Here is a 20608-nt window from a genome sequence, read left to right on the forward strand (position 1 = left end):
AGCCTGGAAAAGGCACCCTCACCCGCTTCTGGGGTGGGGGGATGTTTGCGCGGTTTTCTACAACCCTGGTTGGCCCGCATTCGGGGCAGATAGGTTCAGGTCATCGTTCGATCTGGTTACATGATCGAGTTTCTCTCTCGGCCGGCGGGCAAATTTTTTCCCTCAAATCTTCGGTTATTTCCGGTGCGTTTGCAGGATCTGCGCCTGGCGGTACGGGTCCTGTGGGCCCAAGGAGTGGTGGTTCCGGTGCCTCATCGGGACAGGTTTCGGGGGTTTTTACTCCAATCTGTTCACTGTGCCCAGAAAGGAGGGCAAGGTGCGTCCGATTAGGGACTTGAAAGCTCTGACCCGCTGGTGCGGATTCGCAAGTTCCGCATGGAATCCCTGCGCTCGGTGGTGGCTGCCCTGGTTCCGGGGGAATTCGTGGCCTCCATCGTTTTGAAGGATGGATACCTTCACGTTCCCAATTTCGAGGGTCACCTGAGCCTGGTAACCGACCTGTCCACCACGATGCGGACTCTGTAGGAGCTTGGTTGGACAATGAACTTTCCTAAGTCGGCTCTATGTCCGTCGGTTCGTCTTCCCTACCTGGGAATGCTTCTGGACTCTGTTCTAGCGTAGGTCTTCCTGCGAGAAGACAAGCTCAGGACGCTTCAGGACAAGGTCAGGTTCCTCAGGGACATTCAGTACTCTTCTCTCCGGACATGCATGAGATGTCTGGGATTAATGGCCTCGGCTTTCGAGGCGATTCCTTTTGCCCGGTTTCACACGCGGGGTCTTCAACGGAGATTCTGGCCGAGTGGGACGGGCGACCGCAATCTCTGGATCTGCGGATCTCTTTGAGCCATCGCGCCAGAAGGAATCTTCTGTGGTGGCTCCGGTCCCCGGCCGTGTCGGGGGGCAAGTCTTTTCGTCCATTTTTTTGTGGACGGTGGTCATCACGGATGCCAGCCTGTCGGGCTGGGGTGGTGTTCTGGGCGTTCTGTCCACCCAGGGAACTTGGTCGGAGGAGGAGTAGTCTCTTCCGATCAACATTCTGGAATTGGGGGCGATAAAGCTTTGCCTTCTGCAATGGTCGGAACGGCTTCAGGGCCGTCCAGTTCGGGTTCAGACGGACAATGCCACAGCAGTGGCCTACATCAACCATCAAGGGGGCACCAGGAGTGCCCGAGCGGCTCGGGAAGTGGCCGACTTTCTGTCATGGACAGGGGCGCACGTCCCGGCGATATCGGCAGTACACATTCCGGGAGTGGAGAACGGGCAGGCGGACTATCTGAGTCGCCAGACTCTGGACCAGGGAGAATGGTCCCTCCACCCGGATGTCTTCCAGATGTTGTGCGCGAAGTGGGGTCTTCCAGATGTGGACCTGTTCGCGTCTCGTCTAAACTACAAGGTGGAAAGGTTCATGGCAAGGACGCGCGATCCGCGGGCGGACGCCTCGGACGCGTTGGTGGCGCCCTGGCATCAGTATCGTCTGATGTATGTCTTTCCCCCGATTCAGCTGTTGTCCAGGTTCCTTCGCAGGTTAGCCTCGGAAACACACCGGACTGGCCTCGCCGGTCTTGGTATGCAGACCTCGTAAATCTGGCAGTCGACGCTCCGTGGCGTCTGCCGCTTCGAGGCAGCCTTCTGTCTCAAGGGCCGATATTCCATCCTGCCTTACAGTCGCTGGCCTTAACGGCCTGGATGTTGAAAGCCAGGTCCTGGGGGATAGGGGTCTCTCCCCTGGGGTCATTCCCACCTTGATTGAGGCTGGAAAAGCCTCTTCAGGTAATATTTACTACCGTACTTGGAAAGCGTACTTTGCCTGGTGTGAGTCCAGGGGGGTATTCCCCTCGCTTATACTCTGTGTCGAGAGTGTTGGCTTTCCTCCAATCTGGTGTGGACCAGTGTTTGGCGCTGGCTACGATTAAGGGTCAGATTTCTGCGCTGGCCATTCTTTTCCAACGCCCGGTGGCGTCTAATTCGCTGATTCGCACCTTTTGTTCAGGGGGTGCGACATTTGGTCCCTCTTAGGAGGGAACCTTTGCCTCCATGGGACTTGACCCTTGTTCTGTCCGTGTTGCAACAGGCTCCTTTTGAAAAGATCAGGGAGATCTCGTTTTCTCTGTTGTTCAAAAAGGTTGCTTTTTTGGTGGCGATCACTTTGGCTCGCAGGGTGTCGGAGCTGGCGGCTTTGTCCTGCAGCTCTCCCTACTTGGTGATTCACTTGGATGAGGTGGTCCTTCGACCTAACCCTTCCTTTCTTCCGGAGAGGATCTCGGAGTTTCACCCTAATGAGGCCATTGTCTTGCCTTCGCTTTGCACGAAGCCTAAGCATCCGAAGGGAGTTGCCTTGCATTCCTTGGATGTTGTTCGGGCGATCAGGGTTTACCTGTCATCGACTGGATCCTTTCGCAAGTCGGATTTCCCTATTCGTCCTTCCTGAGGGTCCTCGGAAGGACATGGCGGTGTCGGCTGCGACCATCGCCAAATGGATCAGACAGACCATTGAGCATGCCTATGCTTTGAAGGGGAAGGTTCCTCCCTTCCCTGTGTAGGCGCACTCTACCAGATCTTTGTGTGCATCTTTGGCCTGTCATCATCGGGCTTCTGTGGCCCAGGTGTGTAAGGCAGCGACTTGGTCGTCCGTTCACACCTTCTCTAACTTTTTGCAAAGTGGGTGTTCTGGCATCGGCTGATGCTTCCTTTGGCCGTAAGGGTCTTAGTGCGGTGGTGCCTTAGGGACCCTTGTTTTTGGGCCCTTGGCTGTTGGGGTGTCTTACCCCTGGGTTACTTGTTCTTTCCTGGGTTGTTGCTCCTGTTGAGCACGTTATCCTGTTGCCCAGTTGGTTCTCTTACTTTGGTAAGGTTCCTGTCTCTGATGTGGGTACTGCGTTGCTTTGTGCACCGCTGCGTTTCCCACCCCTCATGTCTACACTGCTCTGGGACGTCCCATTGGTGAAGATTATGAAGGGGCGGCGACTGTCGGAGGACGTAAGAGAAAACGGAATTTTTGTAAAATCTTACCGTAAAATTCCTTTCTCTGAGTCCTCCGACAGTCGCCGCCCCCGCCCCTCTTTTGGGGTTTTGTTTATGTACTCTACTGCTATGCTACCAAACTGAGTTGAGGATGCTGGAAGCAGGGAGGTATTGACTGAGGGGACCGCCCCCTAGGGGTGTGATATGCTAAAAGCTTTTATATTAACAAATCTTGTTGCCTAGCTACTCCTACGGAGCAAAGGTCAATACCCATTGGTGAAGATTATGAAGGGGCGGCGACTGTCGGAGGACTCAGAGAAAGGAATTTTACGGTAAGATTTTACAAAAATTCAGTTTTTGTTTTTTTTTTCAGAATTGTCGCTCTATTTTTGTTTATAGCGCAAACAATGAAAATCGCAGAGGTGATCAAATACCACCAAAAGAAAGCTCCATTTGTGGGGAAAAAAGGACATAAATGTTATTTAGGTACATCATCGCACGACCGCGCAATTGTCAGTTAAATAACGCAGTGCCAAATCGCAAAAAATGGCCTGGTCATTAAGGGGGCAAATCCTTCCGGTCCAGAAGTGGTTAAATGTTATTAAAAATGTTTTTTCATTTTCAATTTGCATCTCTGTCATTCTCCATCATTCTCTGTCATATATGGCAAACTAGAGGCCTTTTGTACATAGCTGGTATACAGATCCAAAAAACACCATAGAGTGGGATTTTATAGGTACCATGTGTGGACACTGTAATTTCAAAGTTAAATTTTCACATTTTATTGATTACCAGTCTAAAACACTATTACAATGAAATATGTACAATAGTCATCTTTCTGACATTTTCATTTTCTAGTAGATACTTCAACTTCAATGTGTTTTGCCATATGCAGCTTCATCAGGAAGATTTATAGAACTATAAGAAGCATACACCACTTTGGAATCTATATGGATACAATATTCAAGAAAGAGCAGAGACATATCCTGGGCAATTATAGGCCAGTCAGTCTGATATCAATAGTATGTAAATTACTAGAAGGGATGATAAGGGACTATATCCAAGAATTTGCTAAAGTCAACCGTATCATCAGCAGTAGTCAGCATGGGTTTTCAAAAGGACGTTCTTGTCAGACCAATCTGTTAACATTCTACGAAGAGGTTAGCTGTGAGCTAGATAGGGGGAGACCTATGGATGTGGTGTATCTGGATTTTGCTAAGGCATTCGATACAATCCCCCACAAATGCTTAATTTACAAAATAAGGTCTGCAGGCATAGATCACAAGGTTTGCTCATGGATAGAAACTGGTTAAAGGGGCGTGTCCAAAGGGTGGTAATAAATAACGCGTACTCAGACTGATCTGAAGTGGTAAGTGGGATCCCTCAAGGCTCAGTCCTGGGACCATTTTTGTTCAATTTATTCATAAATAGCATCGAGGACGGGATTGTTAGCTCAATCTTAGTTTTTGCAGATGACCCAAAATTAAGCAGGGCAATAACTTCACATCATGATGCAGAAATTTTACAGAACGACCTGAACAAAATAACAGAGTGGGTAACTACGTGGCAAATGAGGTTTATTGTGGAGAAGTGTAAGGTATTGCACTGGGGGACTAAAAACATAAATGCAAAAATACGCGTTGAGGGGGAACCTCTGGGGGAATTAAGAATAGGGAAAGATCTGTGAGTCTTAGTAGAAGATAGACTAAGCAATAGTATGCAATGTCAAGCTGCAGCTGCCAAAGCCGGCAGAAGAATAGCATGCATAAGGAAGGGGATATATTCCAGAGATAAAACTATAATCCTACCACTGGTGCGACCGAATCTGGAGTATTCTGTCAAGTTCTGGTCACCAATCCTCAAAGGATGTGCTGAAACTGCAAAGAGTCCAAAGAAAGGCAACTAAGCTAATTGGGGGATTGGAGGACCTAAATTATGAGGAGAGTTTACTCTATATATTCTCCCCAGAGAAGAGACGCCTGAGAGGGGACATGATAGCGAATACCTTAACGGTGACCTCAGCATAGAAAAAAAACGATTCAGTCGCAAGGAATGTAAGAGGACATGAGGCCATACAATGCTATTAGAGGAGAAGCGATTTTAACCTCAGGCTACGCAAGGGTTTTTCTTTTACAGTAAGGGCAATATGATTGTTGAACTCTCTTCCACAAAAGGTGGTAACTGCGGGGAGTATGGCAACTTTTAAAAGACTTTTGGACATATATCTCCAAGATCAAAACATTCAGGGGTATGAGAAATGAATACGTCCACACACACATACACAGCTTGAACTGGATGGACTGTTTTTATGCAACCTCAACTACTATGTAACTAATATTTTAATAAGTAATTGTCCCATAAAAGGAAAACAACAGTGTGTTCTGGACATTCCTATCTTCAGGTACAAATCCAGGCGCAGCACTGTAGAGGCAAACAGACCCGTGAACTCCATATTGGGTATATAATATGCCCACTAGAGGGTGCCCAGTGCGCAAAAAGCATTGGCTGAAAGCTTTTACGTGGATGAATCAACAGTCAAGCAGAGTAATTTAGGCATCCCAAAAGATATACTCAATACTGGGACAGTGGATCTTTTTGCCTATCCTGCAGTATTCTAAATGCCACCTGGATTTGCACCCGGAGATAGGAATGTAAAGTCCAGAACACACTATTGATTGTTTCCCTCATATGGGACAATTCTTTATTGAAGTATTGTGTCCATCTAGATTCCAAATTGGTGTATGCTTCATGTAGTTATAAAAATCCTGTAGAAGCCGCATATGCTGAAACATGTTGAAATAGAAGTATCTAGCAGAAGCTGAAAATGTCAGACTACTAATTGTACATGAATTATTTTAATGGTGTTTTTTACTGTTAATGGAATGTGAAGATTTTAACTTTGAAAATACTGTGTGCGTACATGGTACTCCTAAAATCCCATTCTGTGGTGTTTTTGTGATATTTACAGTGCCTTGCGAAAGTATTCGGCCCCCTTGACCTTTTCGACCTTTTGCCACATTTCAGGCTTCAAACATAAAGATATAAAACTGTAATTTTTTGTGAAGAATCAACAACAAGTGGGACACAATCATGAAGTGGAACGAAATTTATTGGATATTTCAAACTTTAACAAATAAAAAACTGAAAAATTGGGCGTGCAAAATTATTCAGCCCCTTTACTTTCAGTGCAGCAAACTCTCTCCAGAAGTTCAGTGAGGATCTCTGAATGGTCCAATGTTGACCTAAATGACTAATGATGATAAATAGAATCCACCTGTGTGTAATCAAGTCTCCGTATAAATGCACCTGCACTGTGATAGTCTCAGAGGTCCGTTTTAAAGCGCAGAGAGCATCATGAAGAACAAGGAACACATCAGGCAGGTCCGAGATACTGTTGTGGAGAAGTTTAAAGCCGGATTTGGATACAAAAAGATTTCCCAAGCTTTAAACATCCCAAGGAGCACTGTGCAAGCGATAATATTGAAATGGAAGGAGTATCAGACCACTGCAAATCTACTTAGACCTGGCCATCCCTCTAAACTTTCAGCTCCTACAAGGAGAAGACTGATCAGAGATGCAGCCAAGAGGCCCATGATCACTCTGGATGAACTGCAGAGATCTACAGCTGATGTGGGAGACTCTGTCCATAGGACAACAATCAGTCGTATACTGCACAAATCTGGCCTTTATGGAAGAGTGGCAAGAAGAAAGCCATTTCTTAAAGCGGAGTTCCGGGCACAAAATCGACCTAATCGATTTTGTGCCCATCCGCTTGCTTTGCTTCACCTGAAAAGGAATTGGATAGTCAGGGTTATTTATTTTTTTTTTTACTTACCTCGTAATTGTAGAAAGAAATACTCACCTTTTTTCACTTCCGGTTTGCAATGATTTCTGGGAGCTGAACGTCATCGCTCCCAGGAATCAATGCGACGGCACCGGCCCCGCTCGTCACTTCTGGTGCGACGCCGCATTCCCTGCTAAACAGCTTCTGGGCATGCCCAGAAGCTGTGTAGGAATGCGGCGCCGCACCGGAAGTGACGGGAGGGGCCGGTGAAGGCGCATTCTGGGAGAAGAAGACGCGGAAGAGGACGCAGAATAGGATCGCGCTGGCTTCAGCTGCCCACAACAGAGATGCGAACGCTGTGGAAGAAATTTTATAAGTGAGTATTTCTTCTTGCAGGTAAGTGCGAACCGGGACAGATCAGAGGCTAGCCATTGTGGAATGTACTAGCCCTGACTGTCCCGGGGGTATGTTCATTGAAAAAATGTTTCTGTGCCCGGAACTCCGCTTTAAAGATATCCATAAAAAGTGTCGTTTAAAGTTTGCCACAAGCCACCTCGGAGACACACCAAACATGTAGAAGAAGTTGCTCTGGTCAGATGAAACCAAAATTGAACTTTTTGGCAACAATGCAAAACGTTATGTTTGGCGTAAAAACAACGCAGCTCATCACCCTGAACACACCATCCCCACTGTCAAACATGGTGGTGGCAGCATCATGGTTTGGGCCGGCTTTTCTTCAGCAGGGACAGGGAAGATGGTTAAAATTGATGGGAAGATGGATGGAGCCAAATACAGGACCATTCTGGAAGAAAACCTGATGGAGTCTGCAAAAGACCTGAGACTGGTACGGAGATTTGTCTTCCAACAAGACAATGATCCAAAACATATAGCATAATCTACAATGGAATGGTTCACAAATAAACATATCCAGGTGTTAGAATGGCCAAGTCAAAGTCCAGACCTGAATCCAATCGAGAATCTGTGGAAAGAACTGAAAACTGCTGTTCACAAACGCTCTCCATCCAACCTCACTGAGCTCGAGCTGTTTTGCAAGGAGGAATGGGCAAAAATTTCAGTCTCTCGATGTGCAAAACTGATAGAGACATACCCCAAGCAACTTACAGCTGTAATCGCAGCAAAAGGTGGAGCTACAAAGTATTAACTTAAGGGGCCCGAATAATTTTGCACGCCCAATTTTTCAGTTTTTTTATTTGTTAAAGTTTGAAATATCCAATAAATTTCATTCCACTTCATGATTGTGTCCCACTTGTTGTTGATTCTTCACAAAAAATTACAGTTTTATATCTTCATGTTTGAAGCCTGAAATGTAGCAAAAGGTCGCAAAGTTCAAGGGGGCCGAATACTTTCGCAAGGCACTGAATACTAAGGGTTGTGGTACCCTGGTGATACCCAGTGTTTTTTTTTTCTATACAAGTTGATATACAGAATGTCCCCCAGAAATGTAATTTCCTGCAGGTGTGATTGGCTCACTGATTTTCCCAGAACTCTGCACCGAGATACAAGTCAGATTTTAGGCATCCTCTGCAACAAAAGTTTCATTTTTTGGGCAATACCCCCAAAGGCTTTAAATCCTCTAAAGGGAAATAGACACTGCAACTTTGCTCATTAGAACACCAAATGCATCAGCTAAATGATAATGAAAAAGCCACTCCCTTTCATATTCACTTTGCACATTGTGTTAAGGCAGGCACTGACGCCCGCAGCTGTCTGAATACACAAACAGTGACTGTATCTAATTGGGTACAGTCACTGTTTTGCCATCAGTTTCCATCTGGCTCCTTCAATTTTTCAATGGAAGTTTGGAATCAACCAAAGTTTGAGCCATGTATGGCCAGCTTAGACTCAATTATTAACAGCTTATACGTTGAATTTGGAGAACTAAAGCATTCTACCAAAATAAATGTAGGAACACATTTGTTTGTCATATGTCTTCTCTTTACTCTGCTATACCCATCATAATAATGGAGCTCGAGAATGACGTTTGGTCCCATGGCCCCAGCACTGACATGTGTCCCATACTTATAATTACCTGGGATTTCAGCAAGGCAAAGGATGTGATTAGATCTGCACATGTAATGCAGAGAGTATAGGCACTGGAGGGTGCCAATTGTACAAGCTGGATGCAGTATTTGGGGTGTTTTCTTGCAAGGACAGCCTGGACTGCCTGGTGGACAGCCTTTATAATCATAAATACTCAGTTGCCTACATTCTATGTTTCTTTCAGTAAAAGTGTCCTTAAACAAGTGTCAGGATAAATGGCCATGTGCTGTAGGCACGACTTTGTATTTTACAGACTTTTTGGCTTTGTTTTTTATCGTGTATCTGCGGAAGTGCGGCCATCCCAGGGAAAACACACACACATGCCGAGTATTTACCGGAGCACATAATACAAGTAAACATCGTTACTATTGTAAGCAGACGCACAGGCTGTATAATCTGTCAAGCCTCAGCCACTTCCTTCCCTGGAAGTCTTAGAACTTCTGGGGTGTTGACAAAGTTCATCAGATGAAGGTTGCATTCCGATTCCATAGTCTTCAAATAATTCTTCTGTCACTTTATCCTAAGGGTCAGCTGAATCTGTGAACCGCTTTTGCTTTTTAGGAAGCTTGTAATGCTTCAGAGTTGGCCATACACATACAGCGGGTAAAATAAGTATTGAACACGTCACCATTTTCTAGGTAAATATGCACTATATTACCAAAAGTATTGGGACGCCTGCCTTTACACGCACATAAACTTTATTGGCATCCCAGTTTTAGTCAGTAGGGTTTAATATTTAGTTGGCCTACCCTTTGCAGCTATAACCGCTTCAACTCTTCTGGGAAGGCTGTCCACAAGGTTTAGGAGTGTGTCTATGGGAATGTTTGACTATTCTTCCAGAAGCGCATTTGTGAGGTCAGGCACTGATGTTGGAGAGAGAACCTTGCTCGCAGTCTCCGCTTTAATTCATATCAAAGGTGTTCTATTGGGTTAAGGTCAGGACTCTGTGCAGGTCAGTCAAGTTCCTCCACCCAAACTCACTCATCCATGTATTTATGGACCTTGCTTTTTGTGCATGGGTCTAAATCATTTGGAGTAGGAATTATGTTGTGGGGTTGTTTTTCAGGGGTGGGCTTGGCTCCTTAGTTTCAGTGGTGGGAACTCTTAAAGCGGAACTTTACGAATAACAACTTGCTTCTTTCTGGAGGCTGCCATTTTGCTGAAGCCCAGAGCCCCCAAACAGCAGTAAATCATAAAGGGGAACTAAACCCATTAATTTACCAGTTTCAAAAAACAGTTAGCAATGCCGGCATTCCAGGAATTATGACTGTCACATTTGCTTGGGCTCTCAACAAAACTGTCAAACCATCAAATGGCCGGTGACATAACTGATCACATCTGCAGCACCATGGCAATTGTAGTTTTAAACAGAAGCAGCGTCCTTGGCTGTAAGGCTCTGTTCACACTGAGGCGGCTTCAAAGTCACCCAACTCAGAAGCCGCCCCATACAGCGCAACTTCGAGGCTGCTTGCAAACGACTTCTTTAATCAAAGTCAATGCAAGCCACTCCGAAGTCGCCTCCAAGTAGTGCAGGAACCTTTTTCTAAGTCGGCGCTCTGATTAGTACGGTTCACACAAGTCGCCCAAGTGTGAACCGAGCCCAATAGATAGGAGGGTTTAATTCTGCTTTATGGCTGTCAGCAGATTGGCCTATACAAACTCAGCAGTGCCTAAAAATGCCTAAAATGGGAGAGCAAATGAGCATGTGCAGAGCAGTATGAAACAGTGTATCAATGGATTTTAAAAAGTATAAACACTTTTTTTTTTTTTTATGTTTTACTTCGCTATACCTGCAAATTGGGCCAGCTTGAAGTGATCTAGCAGGACTTAATTTTCTGACTGAAGTTCCACTTTAAGGCGTCATCAGAACAAGAAATTTTGGACAATTTCATGCTCCCAACTTTGTGGGAACAGTTTGGGGATACAATGCATGAAGCCTTTACAACCACTTTCAAGCTGGCCATACACGGTTTGAATTTCTCGATGAACTGGCCGAGGTTCACTTAGTGGGTGACCCTGTCGGCCTCCAACTGCCCGACATACCTCAGCTGGAAGATTGTTGTCCAACGAGCTTTTCTTCTACCCGATAGTGATATTTTACCTATAGGTGGACACCAGAGGGCTAATTGAACCCCTGGCTTCTTATGTCTTGAATACTCCAACAGTGTTATCTTTTTCTATAATTCCTGATTGTCCACCTGGGAGTTTTGGTGGCTACAGCCCACTTTTGTGTGTTCAGTTCCTATTGTTAAAATAATATAAGATAAATAAAAAATCCACCAAGGATGGTGGAAACCCTCCATTTTGGCATTAGTGCAGACCAGGAAACATAGTACCGGGACAATAAGAGTAGAGTCCCAGAGAGATATAGAAGACTAACAAATATTAAAGTGGTTGGCTATATCTAACTGATCTTAAAAAGGTCCCCACCCTCTCCTCCTACCTACCCTGCATACCCTGTATAATAAAAGATTTAAGTGTTTACAACTTTTTAATCTGGTGCTGTCACATGATTCAGTCACTCCGGCGCCTCTGTGTAAGGGAGTGCTTAACAACGGCTGTGAATTCCCGAAACCATGATATCACCCATAGGCTCCCATTGCCCAGCCGTTGTCGACACTCCTGCCTTGCCTCTGCAGCAGCCACTCACTGACAGAGGGGAGCTGGAGCTGCAGTATTACTACTGCAGTGGATTAAAAATAGGTAAGTACACACACATTTTTTTTTTTTTATACAGGTTAGGCAGGATAGGTAGAAATTGGATGGGGGGAGGGGCATTTTTAGGAATACTTAATATTAGCCTTCTCTTCCACTTATATTGAAGAGCCACCCATCCATGCTTTACATTTGTGTCACTGTGTTTTCTAAACATAAGGCTACATTCACACCTGAGCGTAGCGTTTTTGCGCGATTTTTACAGGCGTTTTTTGTGCAGGCGTTTTTAGATTGAATAGAGACCAATGGAAAACGCCTGTAATCTGCCCAAAAAGAAGCTCATGTACTTTTTCGAGCGTTGGGCATTTTGCTCACACCGTCAAAGCGCTCAGATGTGAACAGGGGCCATTTAAATGAATAGGATTTGTCTTGTTGGGCATTTTGAGAGCTGATCCTAGAGCAGAAAAACGCCCCCAAAACGCCTACATGTGAACGGAGCCTTAAAGTCCACCCAAATGACTTATTTATAAATTAAGCCAGCTGTTACATGCTGATCAGAGAGACTGCATCCTCTTTCCAATAAATCTGTACCGTGCAACTTCCCTCTCACACTCCAGTATGTGTGGTTGGGGCAGTATTGGGCTCACAGAGAGAGGAGGGAAGCATTTGCCCGCATCTAATTAAACTCACATTTCGAGTGATTAGTAAAGAATTTCTGCCAGCCGCTATCTAGACTGTGCCAGGCAAGACACATTCAGGAACACACAGAAGTGGGGGTGGACGTTGATTAGCTTGAGATGCAGAATATTATCCTTTAAAGATATAGAATTCTATTTAGGAATCCTTTGGCATTAGTAAACCTTAGACCAAGCCAGCGATGGACATGGATGCAGGGAAGCAGAAACTTGGATTAAACCCGGCTGAAATGCTTTAGTGTTCTGTAAATAATGTTAATGTTGTGGTTTTCCGTTCCTGTACAAACAAAAAAGTAATTTAAAATGAATTTGATTTTCTGCCTGGGGTCATTACAGAAATACACTCACCGTAACTATGTATAATTTACATAATGGGGTTTGGGGGGAAATTTTATAAATGTTGTCACACAAAGATTCTCACTTTTTCCCCCCTTGTATTTAATTGGAAAAGCTATCTTTAATTTTCAATCATTTTTATTGATTTTTAGAAAAAGTACAACAGAGTGTAACGAGCCAAAATGGCCCAACCATAGACATTGAAAACAACATGGAGCACATGGTGCAGAAAGCATTAAATGTGTACAAGTAAATATTGTGGATAGCAGGAGTCGAGAAAAAAAAAAAACAAATAATAATAACAATGGCAGTGAAAAGCTATCTTTATTTTGATTTACAACATGCCAGCTGAAAGCTGAAATCAGGCTTGCAGTGGCAGTTCTGTAAGGTTGATGGGTAGGTAGAAGGACTTTAGTGGGGGTCTGTCCTGGGTGGATGACCCCAGTATAGCTTATCATTGCACAGAGCAAGTAAGTATAAACCTCTTTTTATTTTAATCAAAAAAAAAGTTAGCCTTGAATATTACTTTCATCTCCTAGTCTAAGGTGTGCTCCATGAATTATATTTCTACATGCTTTTATTGGTCCAGCTTGGCTCAATGTCAAATATCCAGGGGGCGGCTGGGGATGCTGTAAATCACTGTAGTATCCCACAATACATACAGTGACAAGCCGTAATCTTCCGGGTCTTCCTTTCATTCTGCACACTGACTGAGGAGGGTCAGTTTATTGGCATCTTCCAGTCATAGAAAGCCCAATATTTTTTTCAACGAATACAAGGCATTCTCTGATTGGATGGGGGAGAGCCTTGCCGTCACAATTTCTACCTTATCCATTTAGTTCAATGTTAAATGTCACCACAGAGTGGTGCTGTGGACACTTGTATATAAATTAGTGCCTCGTCCTAAATCACTGGATACGGAAAAAATGGACTTTAGTGGCACAACACAACCTCATGAAGGGCTAATATGGCTAAAAATACTGTATATATTTTATTATAAAATAAATGAAACAGTTTTCATTTAAAACATTATTGTATATGACATTAGGTTAAATTTATATCAATATCCCAACATCTGGATGAACCATCAATCCCAATTGCTGGGTAATCACACCCATGTAGTACAGTAAGAATACAACCTGTGGATACAAAATCCTACTGTAAACTACCCATGGGCGACCAACAGCGGGGTGTTGTATTCAGTTGTTGGGGTTCAGCTTGACATGTTTCACGCTAACCTCACTTCTTGAGGAAATTATTTCAATAAAAGACGATATTTCTAAGTAAATATAGAATATACAATCAATATTCATATGTGAATCCATTAGTTCACGACTATTGCAGTCTATGCCAGAAGTCATTTCTACACTTACTAAAAGAATGTTATTACATCAAAAAACCGACTGGAAGGAGTACGATCAAGCAGAAAGAGTATGAGGGGTCCCACCCATCAGTGGTGGAAGTGGGGGCGCAACCATTAGCAATGGCAAGGATGATTTCAAGGTATCGCATACTAGCTCATTATGAGGGACTTACCTTAAAATGAAGCCCTTCAGTGTTGCGCTGTCAGTGCTGAGAGTCCTTCCATCTTCACCCGGTCTTCCTTTCAGGTACGTGGCTTTTGGCTACATGAGTGACCAAGGGCACAATGAGGTCATAACTGTGCAGGGTATGCCGGACCTTCAGAGCTCATGTGTCGATGCTGTCACCGACTGCGTGCAAGTTCAGGAGATATTCACAGTACCTACAGGTAAGCCTTATTACAAGTGCTGGGTGAGCGACCCCCTGTGGTCCGTGTGCCAGAGGGAAAGCAGCTCACACAGAATTTGGAAGATCACGGCTCTCGTATGTGGCACAGACTACTACAGAGATTTACATCATTACCAGTGGCCCCCTAGATATCTGATATAGGTATTTACATTGAGCCAAGCTGGACTGATATTCACATGCAAAAAATATAATTCCTGGAGTTGCGCTTTAATTACTAAACTAGACTAAACCTTAAATTGACACAAAACAATATCTTTCCTCACCAAAAATAATACATGCACATCTATTACTTAATGGCCCTGTAATCTATTTTTCATTAAACTGTTTCAAACTGTGTTTTTCTGCCTCCTTGTAACATCATCTGTGAGCCTGAACCTCTTTTTTCCCCCTTATTTATGTTTTTTGGGAAGAAGCGGTGCACATTAGTTGTGGTCACCTGAAGTGCTCTAGTCACACTACAAATCCCATAGTCCATCTCTGGAGCAGGCAAGGTGGTTGCGTTTTTACATACAGTGGGACCATAGAGGACAAACGTAGCCACCCTTTAACAGGAAGTCAGATCACAACAGCAGAAAGAAGACATTTGGAAATTTGGAGGCTGAGAGCATAAATAGAATCCTTTTTTTTTTTTTGAACCAAAGTTTAGTGTCTCTTTGAGGCTAGGTTCACACACATGCAAAACTTCTCAGGGAAATTGTCACCTGAGATTGGCTCTGAGGAAGAGGAGGATCTGCTCTCGAAACACGTCAGCCATCTGTAAGGTCCCTCGGTATGTTGGACATAGACCCTGTGGCCTGGTTGCTTTGTGTTAATCGTGGACTAATATGCTTTTATGACTGATTTGTTTTGTGAGTATATGTCTTTCAATTTTTACATTCATAAACATTACTTGGGTAATGGCATAATGGTTTCATAGTTTGTGAGGTTGAAAAAAGACATCAGTCCATCAGTTCACCCTATGATGTGTGTGTGTGTGTGTTTGATGTTAACCGTACATTGTATACCCCCTTATGTTGTGGTCTTTAAGGTGCCCATCTAATAGTTTTTTGAAGCTATCGATGCTCCTTGCTGATACCACTGTTTGCGGAAGAGAATTCCACATCCTTACTGTTCTGACAGTAAAGAACCCCTTACGTATTTTAAGGTTAAACCGTTTTCCTCTAGTTTTAGTGAGTGGCCACGTGTCTTGTATTCCCTTTCTCTGAATAGTTTGTTCCTTATGCTAGGGTCGCCAGTACAGTATTTGTAGATTGATATCATATCCCCCCTCAATCGTCTCTTCTCCAGAGAGAATAAGTTCAATGCTTGTAGTCTTTCCTCATAGCTGATGTCCTCCATTCCCCTAATTATTTTTGTTGCCCTTCTCTAGACTCTCTCCAGCTCCAGCACATCCTTTCTGAGGACCGGTGCCCAGAACTGGACAGCATACTCCAGATGTGGCCGGACCAGAGTCTTGTAGAGTGGGAGAATAATCTCTTTATTTCTGGAGTGAATCCCCTTTTTTATACATGCCAGTATTTTGTTGGCTTTGCTTGCAGTGGCTTGGCATTGCATGCCACTACCAAACCTGTTGTCCACTAGTACCCCCGGCTCCTTTTCCATCCTAGACCCACCCAGAGGTTCCCCCCCTAGTAAGTAGCTTGCTTTCGAGTTTCTGACGCCCAAGTGCATTACCTTACATTTTTCAACATTAAACCTCATCTGCCATGTAGTTGCCGACCCCAATATTTTGTTCAGGTCCACTTGTAAGGTTTCCACATCCTGCATCGAAGATATTGGCATGCTTAGTTTAGTATCATCCACAAATACTGAGATTGTACTAGATATCCCCTCCTCTAGGTCGTTTATGAATAAATTAAACAGGATTGGTCCCAGGACAGAACCTTGGGGGACCCCACTTTCCACAACCGCCAAATCTGAGTACTCCCCATTAATCACCACCCTCTGGACTCTCCCCTGGAGCCAGTTCTCTATCCAGGTACTCACCTTATGGTCCATACCTATGCACCTTAGTTTGAACAGTAAGCGTTTGTGGGGTACGGTGTCAAAGGCCTTTGCAAAGTCCAGATACCCCACATCCACAGGCTTTCCTTTGTCTAGATGGCAACTCACTTCATTGTAGAAGGTTAATAGATAGAACAATTTTTCATGAATCCATGCTGATTACTACTAATAATACCGTTCTCATGACTAAAGTCTTGTATGTGGTCCCTTACCATCCCCTCCAAAATCTTGCAGACTGCTGATGTTAGGCTGACCGGCCTATAGTTACCCGGGATATGTGCTGTGCTGTGACCTCTGGCTGGTCTTTACAGCACTTCTTGCAATCTTTGTGATGTAGGAGCACTGAAGCTTATGCAGATATGTTTTGATTGGATAGGTGGTTTGTGGTCCTAGAAGCTGCTCACCAGCAACTGTGGACCCCCAGAGGGGTTTGTTTAAGTTTAGAAAGGATGGGAGCACCACACTAGCTTGTACAAACTTTTAAAAGATTTTTATTTTGGAACAGCCAATGCATTTCGGGAGCTCAGCACTCAAACCTTCATCAGGGCTAAAAACTAGACAACAAAGAATCCTTAAAAAGTAGGGATGCACTGAAATTTCGGCCACCGAAAATGAGCCTATCCCATTTTGGCCGATAATGGGTTAACAATGGCGAAATTAATATGGCCGCCGTGAGGAAGGAGGAGGGCGAAGCACAGGTTTTAAAAGTCCTGCCTCTGGCCGGCAGCCCGCCTCTCAATGACGTCCCTACTACTACGATGCATGCATGAATGAAGTGACATACCAGGCGGGAGGGCAGGCGAGCGGCCGCTAATAGATAGAACTATGTGAGAGCTTTCACTTCCCTGTCAGCGGGACTGTATGTGAGTGAACTGACCTGACACCGGGCGGGAATGGTATTTGTATTATGCAGCATGAGGGGTTAATGTATTGTCACTGCTGGTCACTGATGCATTAGTGACCGACCAGTTGCAGTTATTTAACCCCTTTGTGCTGCATTAGTGCAACCAGTATCAGTGCAACCAGTGTTAATTAACACTGATACTGGTTGCACTAATGCAGCACAAAGGGGTTAATTAACTGCCACTGGTCGGTCACTAATTCATCAGTGACCAGCAGTGGCAATACATTAACCCCTTCATGCTGCATAATAGAAATATTATTGGTAATTAAATTAACCACTTGCCAACCCGTCACAGTACATATACTGTGACAGGGTGGTAGCGACAGGTGTACGTCGCTGCCTGTTTTTGGTTTTTGGTGTATGCCCCTCTTCTACCTATTATTTTAAAAATTTTAGGGGGGAAAAAGTCATTTTCGGTTTCAGTTTTCAGCCAAGGGCAACCTGCATTTTTTCGGTTTCGGCCTAGAATTTTCATTTCGGTGCATCCCTAGTTAAAAGTTATGGAAATATACAAGTATAAAAGTACAAATGCCCTAATGCAGTAATTATAGCGGAACCGAAGGTGACCAGGAGAAGTGTCTGTCATTTTTGCCAACATAATACACCCGGGCAGCGTAGAATGACACGCTTGTGTTTTAGAAAACTACAGCTCGCAGATGTGAAACATGCTGCATGTCAATGAAAAGTGCTGCAGTGCGTTGGCATCCCATTAATAAAAATAAAAAGAAGCACTGCCTTAGCACACCTTAACGCACATGTGTTACTGGAGCACATGAATGTGAACGATCCTTTAGCAGGTCACTGATACAAGTTGAATTTATTATGGAGTTTTCCTAATAGCCAATATGTGGCTGTTGCCTGTGACCTGTTCCCAATCAACTGACAGATGGAAAACATTCAGGCTTTTAAGATCTAATGTACAGAACTGGTTTGACATGCTAACCCTTACCATGGTGAACAAGTATGAATTCTATACAGTGGAAGTCTTTTAAGCTGGAATTTGAGCAGTCTGTTTTTCCCAGACCAGACAGCGGTTGTTACAGTAAGCAATTATCAATTTTCCCAATAGTAGGACATCTTCTACTTGGATAAACAATACGTGCTTAGGAGAAGCTTTGGCCGGCTCTCCTTCCTTCTTCGTTTATTAGTTTATGATTGGCAAACGGTTGTAGAGATTTTCCAGCAGTTTCCAGAAATTTTTGGAGATCAGAAGAGCCTTTTATCATTCTGAAGGTAAAATGCAGCTTTAGGGGAAAAAAAAAATTATACATTCGGAATACATAAGTGTGAGCTGTTACCTGCCAAAGGATTTCAAGTTTGGGTAGAAGACGGCTCTGGACTGGTTCCACTGGAGGCTCCCTAGTGGCAGGTTGCTATGTGGAGGGTATAGAGGGAATTGATTCCAATGGGTTGTTGGAGGTAGGCGATAGACTCCATTTGGGGTCCAGGGCTACTACCTTTCTGATGACAATGAGGTCGTTACCACGGGGGAACACTTGAGTGATTGGATCAGAGTGTCTGGTGTCCAGAAAATGTCTTACTTGATGGTGATGCATTGCGAAAGTATTCGGTCCCCTTGAACTTTTCGACCTTTTGCCACATTTCAGGCTTCAAACATAAAGATATAAAACTGTAATTTTTTTTTGAAGAATCAACAAGTGGGACACAATCATGAAGTGGAACGAAATTTATTGGATATTTCAAACTTTTTTAACAAATAAAAAACTGAATAATTGGGCGTGCAAAATGATTCAGCCCCCTAAGTTAATACTTTTGTAGCACCACCTTTTGCTGCGATTACAGCTGTAAGTCGCTTGGGGTATGTCTCTATCAGTTTTGCACATCGAGAGACTGAAATTTTTGCCCATTCCTCCTTGCAAAACAGCTCGAGCTCAGTGAGGTTGGATGGAGAGCGTTTGTGAACAGCAGTTTTCAGTTCTTTCCACAGATTCTCGATTGGATTCAGGTCTGGACTTTGACTTGGCCATTCTAACACCTGGATATGTTTATTTGTGAACCATTCCATTGTAGATTTTGCTTTATGTTTTGGATCATTGTCTTGTTGGAAGACAAATCTCTGTCCCAGTCTCAGGTCTTTTGCAGACTCCATCAGGTTTTCTTCCAGAATGGTCCTGTATTTGGCTCCATCCATCTTCCCATCAGTTTTAACCATCTTCCCTGTCCCTGCTGAAGAAAAGCAGGCCCAAACCATGATGCTGCCACCACCATGTTTGAGAGTGGGGATGGTGTGTTCAGGGTGATGAGCTGTGTTGCTTTTACGCCAAACATAACGTTTTGCATTGTTGCCAAAAAGTTCGATTTTGGTTTCATCTGACCAGAGCACCTTGTTCCACATGTTTGGTGTGTCTCCCAGGTGGCTTGTGGCAAACTTTAAACAACACTTATTATGGATATCTTTAAGAAATGGCTTTCTTCTTGCCACTCTTCCATAAAGGCCAGATTTGTGCAGTATACGACTGATTGTTGTCCTATGGACAGAGTCTCCCACCTCAGCTGTAGATCTCTGCAGTTCATCCAGAGTGATCAAGGGCCTCTTGGCTGCATCTCTGATCAGTCTTATTCTTGTATGAGCTGAAAGTTTAGAGGGACGGCCAGGTCTTCGTAGATTTGCAGTGGTCTGATACTCATTCCATTTCAATATTATCGCTTGCACAGTGCTCCTTGGGATGTTTAAAGCTTGGGAAATCTTTTCGTATCCAAATCCAGCTTTAAACTTCTCCACAACAGTATCTCGGACCTGCCTGGTGTGTTCCTTGTTCTTCATGATGCTCTCTGCGCTTTAAACGGACCTCTGAGACTATCACAGTGCAGGTGCATTTATACGAAGACTTGATTACACAAAGATGGATTCTATTTATCATCATTAGTCATTTAGGTCAACATTGGATCATTCAGAGATCCTCACTGATCTGCTGTAGAGAGTTGGCTGCACTGAAAGTAAAGGGGCTGAATAATTTTGCACGCCCAATTTTTCAGTTTTTTATTTGTTAACAAAGTTTGAAATATCCAATAAATTTTGTTCCACTTCATGGTTTGTCCCACTTGTTGATTCTTCAAAAAAAAAAATACAGTTTTATATCTTTATGTTTGAAGCCTGAAATGTGGCAAAAGGTTGAAAAGTTCAAAGGGGCTGAATACTTTCGCAATGCACTGTATAGAACTTTTTTTTTTTTAAATAAAAGCATACAAGTAGAGCCAACACATTTCGGGAGAATAGCCCCCCTATTTTTCTGGACTGTATTTCTTGGAGAATTGATTATGCTACGACAGGGTTAAATATATTCAATCAGCGGCTCTGAAGCATGTTGTGGAGCAGAGGCAGACCTTTTTTTGTTTATAGCGCATGATCAAAAAATCGTACAGGTGATCAAATACCACCAAAAGAAAGCTCTGTTTGTGGGGAAAAAAAAGGACGCC

At 43.9% G+C, this 20608-nt stretch overlaps 1 protein-coding gene across 1 annotated transcript in view; it reads left to right on the plus strand.

The window, feature by feature from the left end:
* Nucleotides 1-14121: 14121 nt before the first annotated feature.
* EXD3 (exonuclease 3'-5' domain containing 3) overlaps nt 14122-20608 on the plus strand; it is a gene marked incomplete at its 5' end in the record, with an annotated part of 420906 nt that continues 414419 nt past the window's right edge. Inside the window, one exon of the mRNA XM_082264217.1 lies at nt 14122-14242. Within this exon, the coding sequence (XP_082120343.1) occupies nt 14122-14242 (121 nt within the window). The remainder of the gene's footprint in view (nt 14243-20608) is intronic.

This window comes from Pelophylax lessonae, assembly GCF_965119305.1.
Source record: "Pelophylax lessonae genome assembly, chromosome: 7".
Classification (NCBI taxonomy): Eukaryota; Metazoa; Chordata; class Amphibia; order Anura; family Ranidae; genus Pelophylax; species Pelophylax lessonae.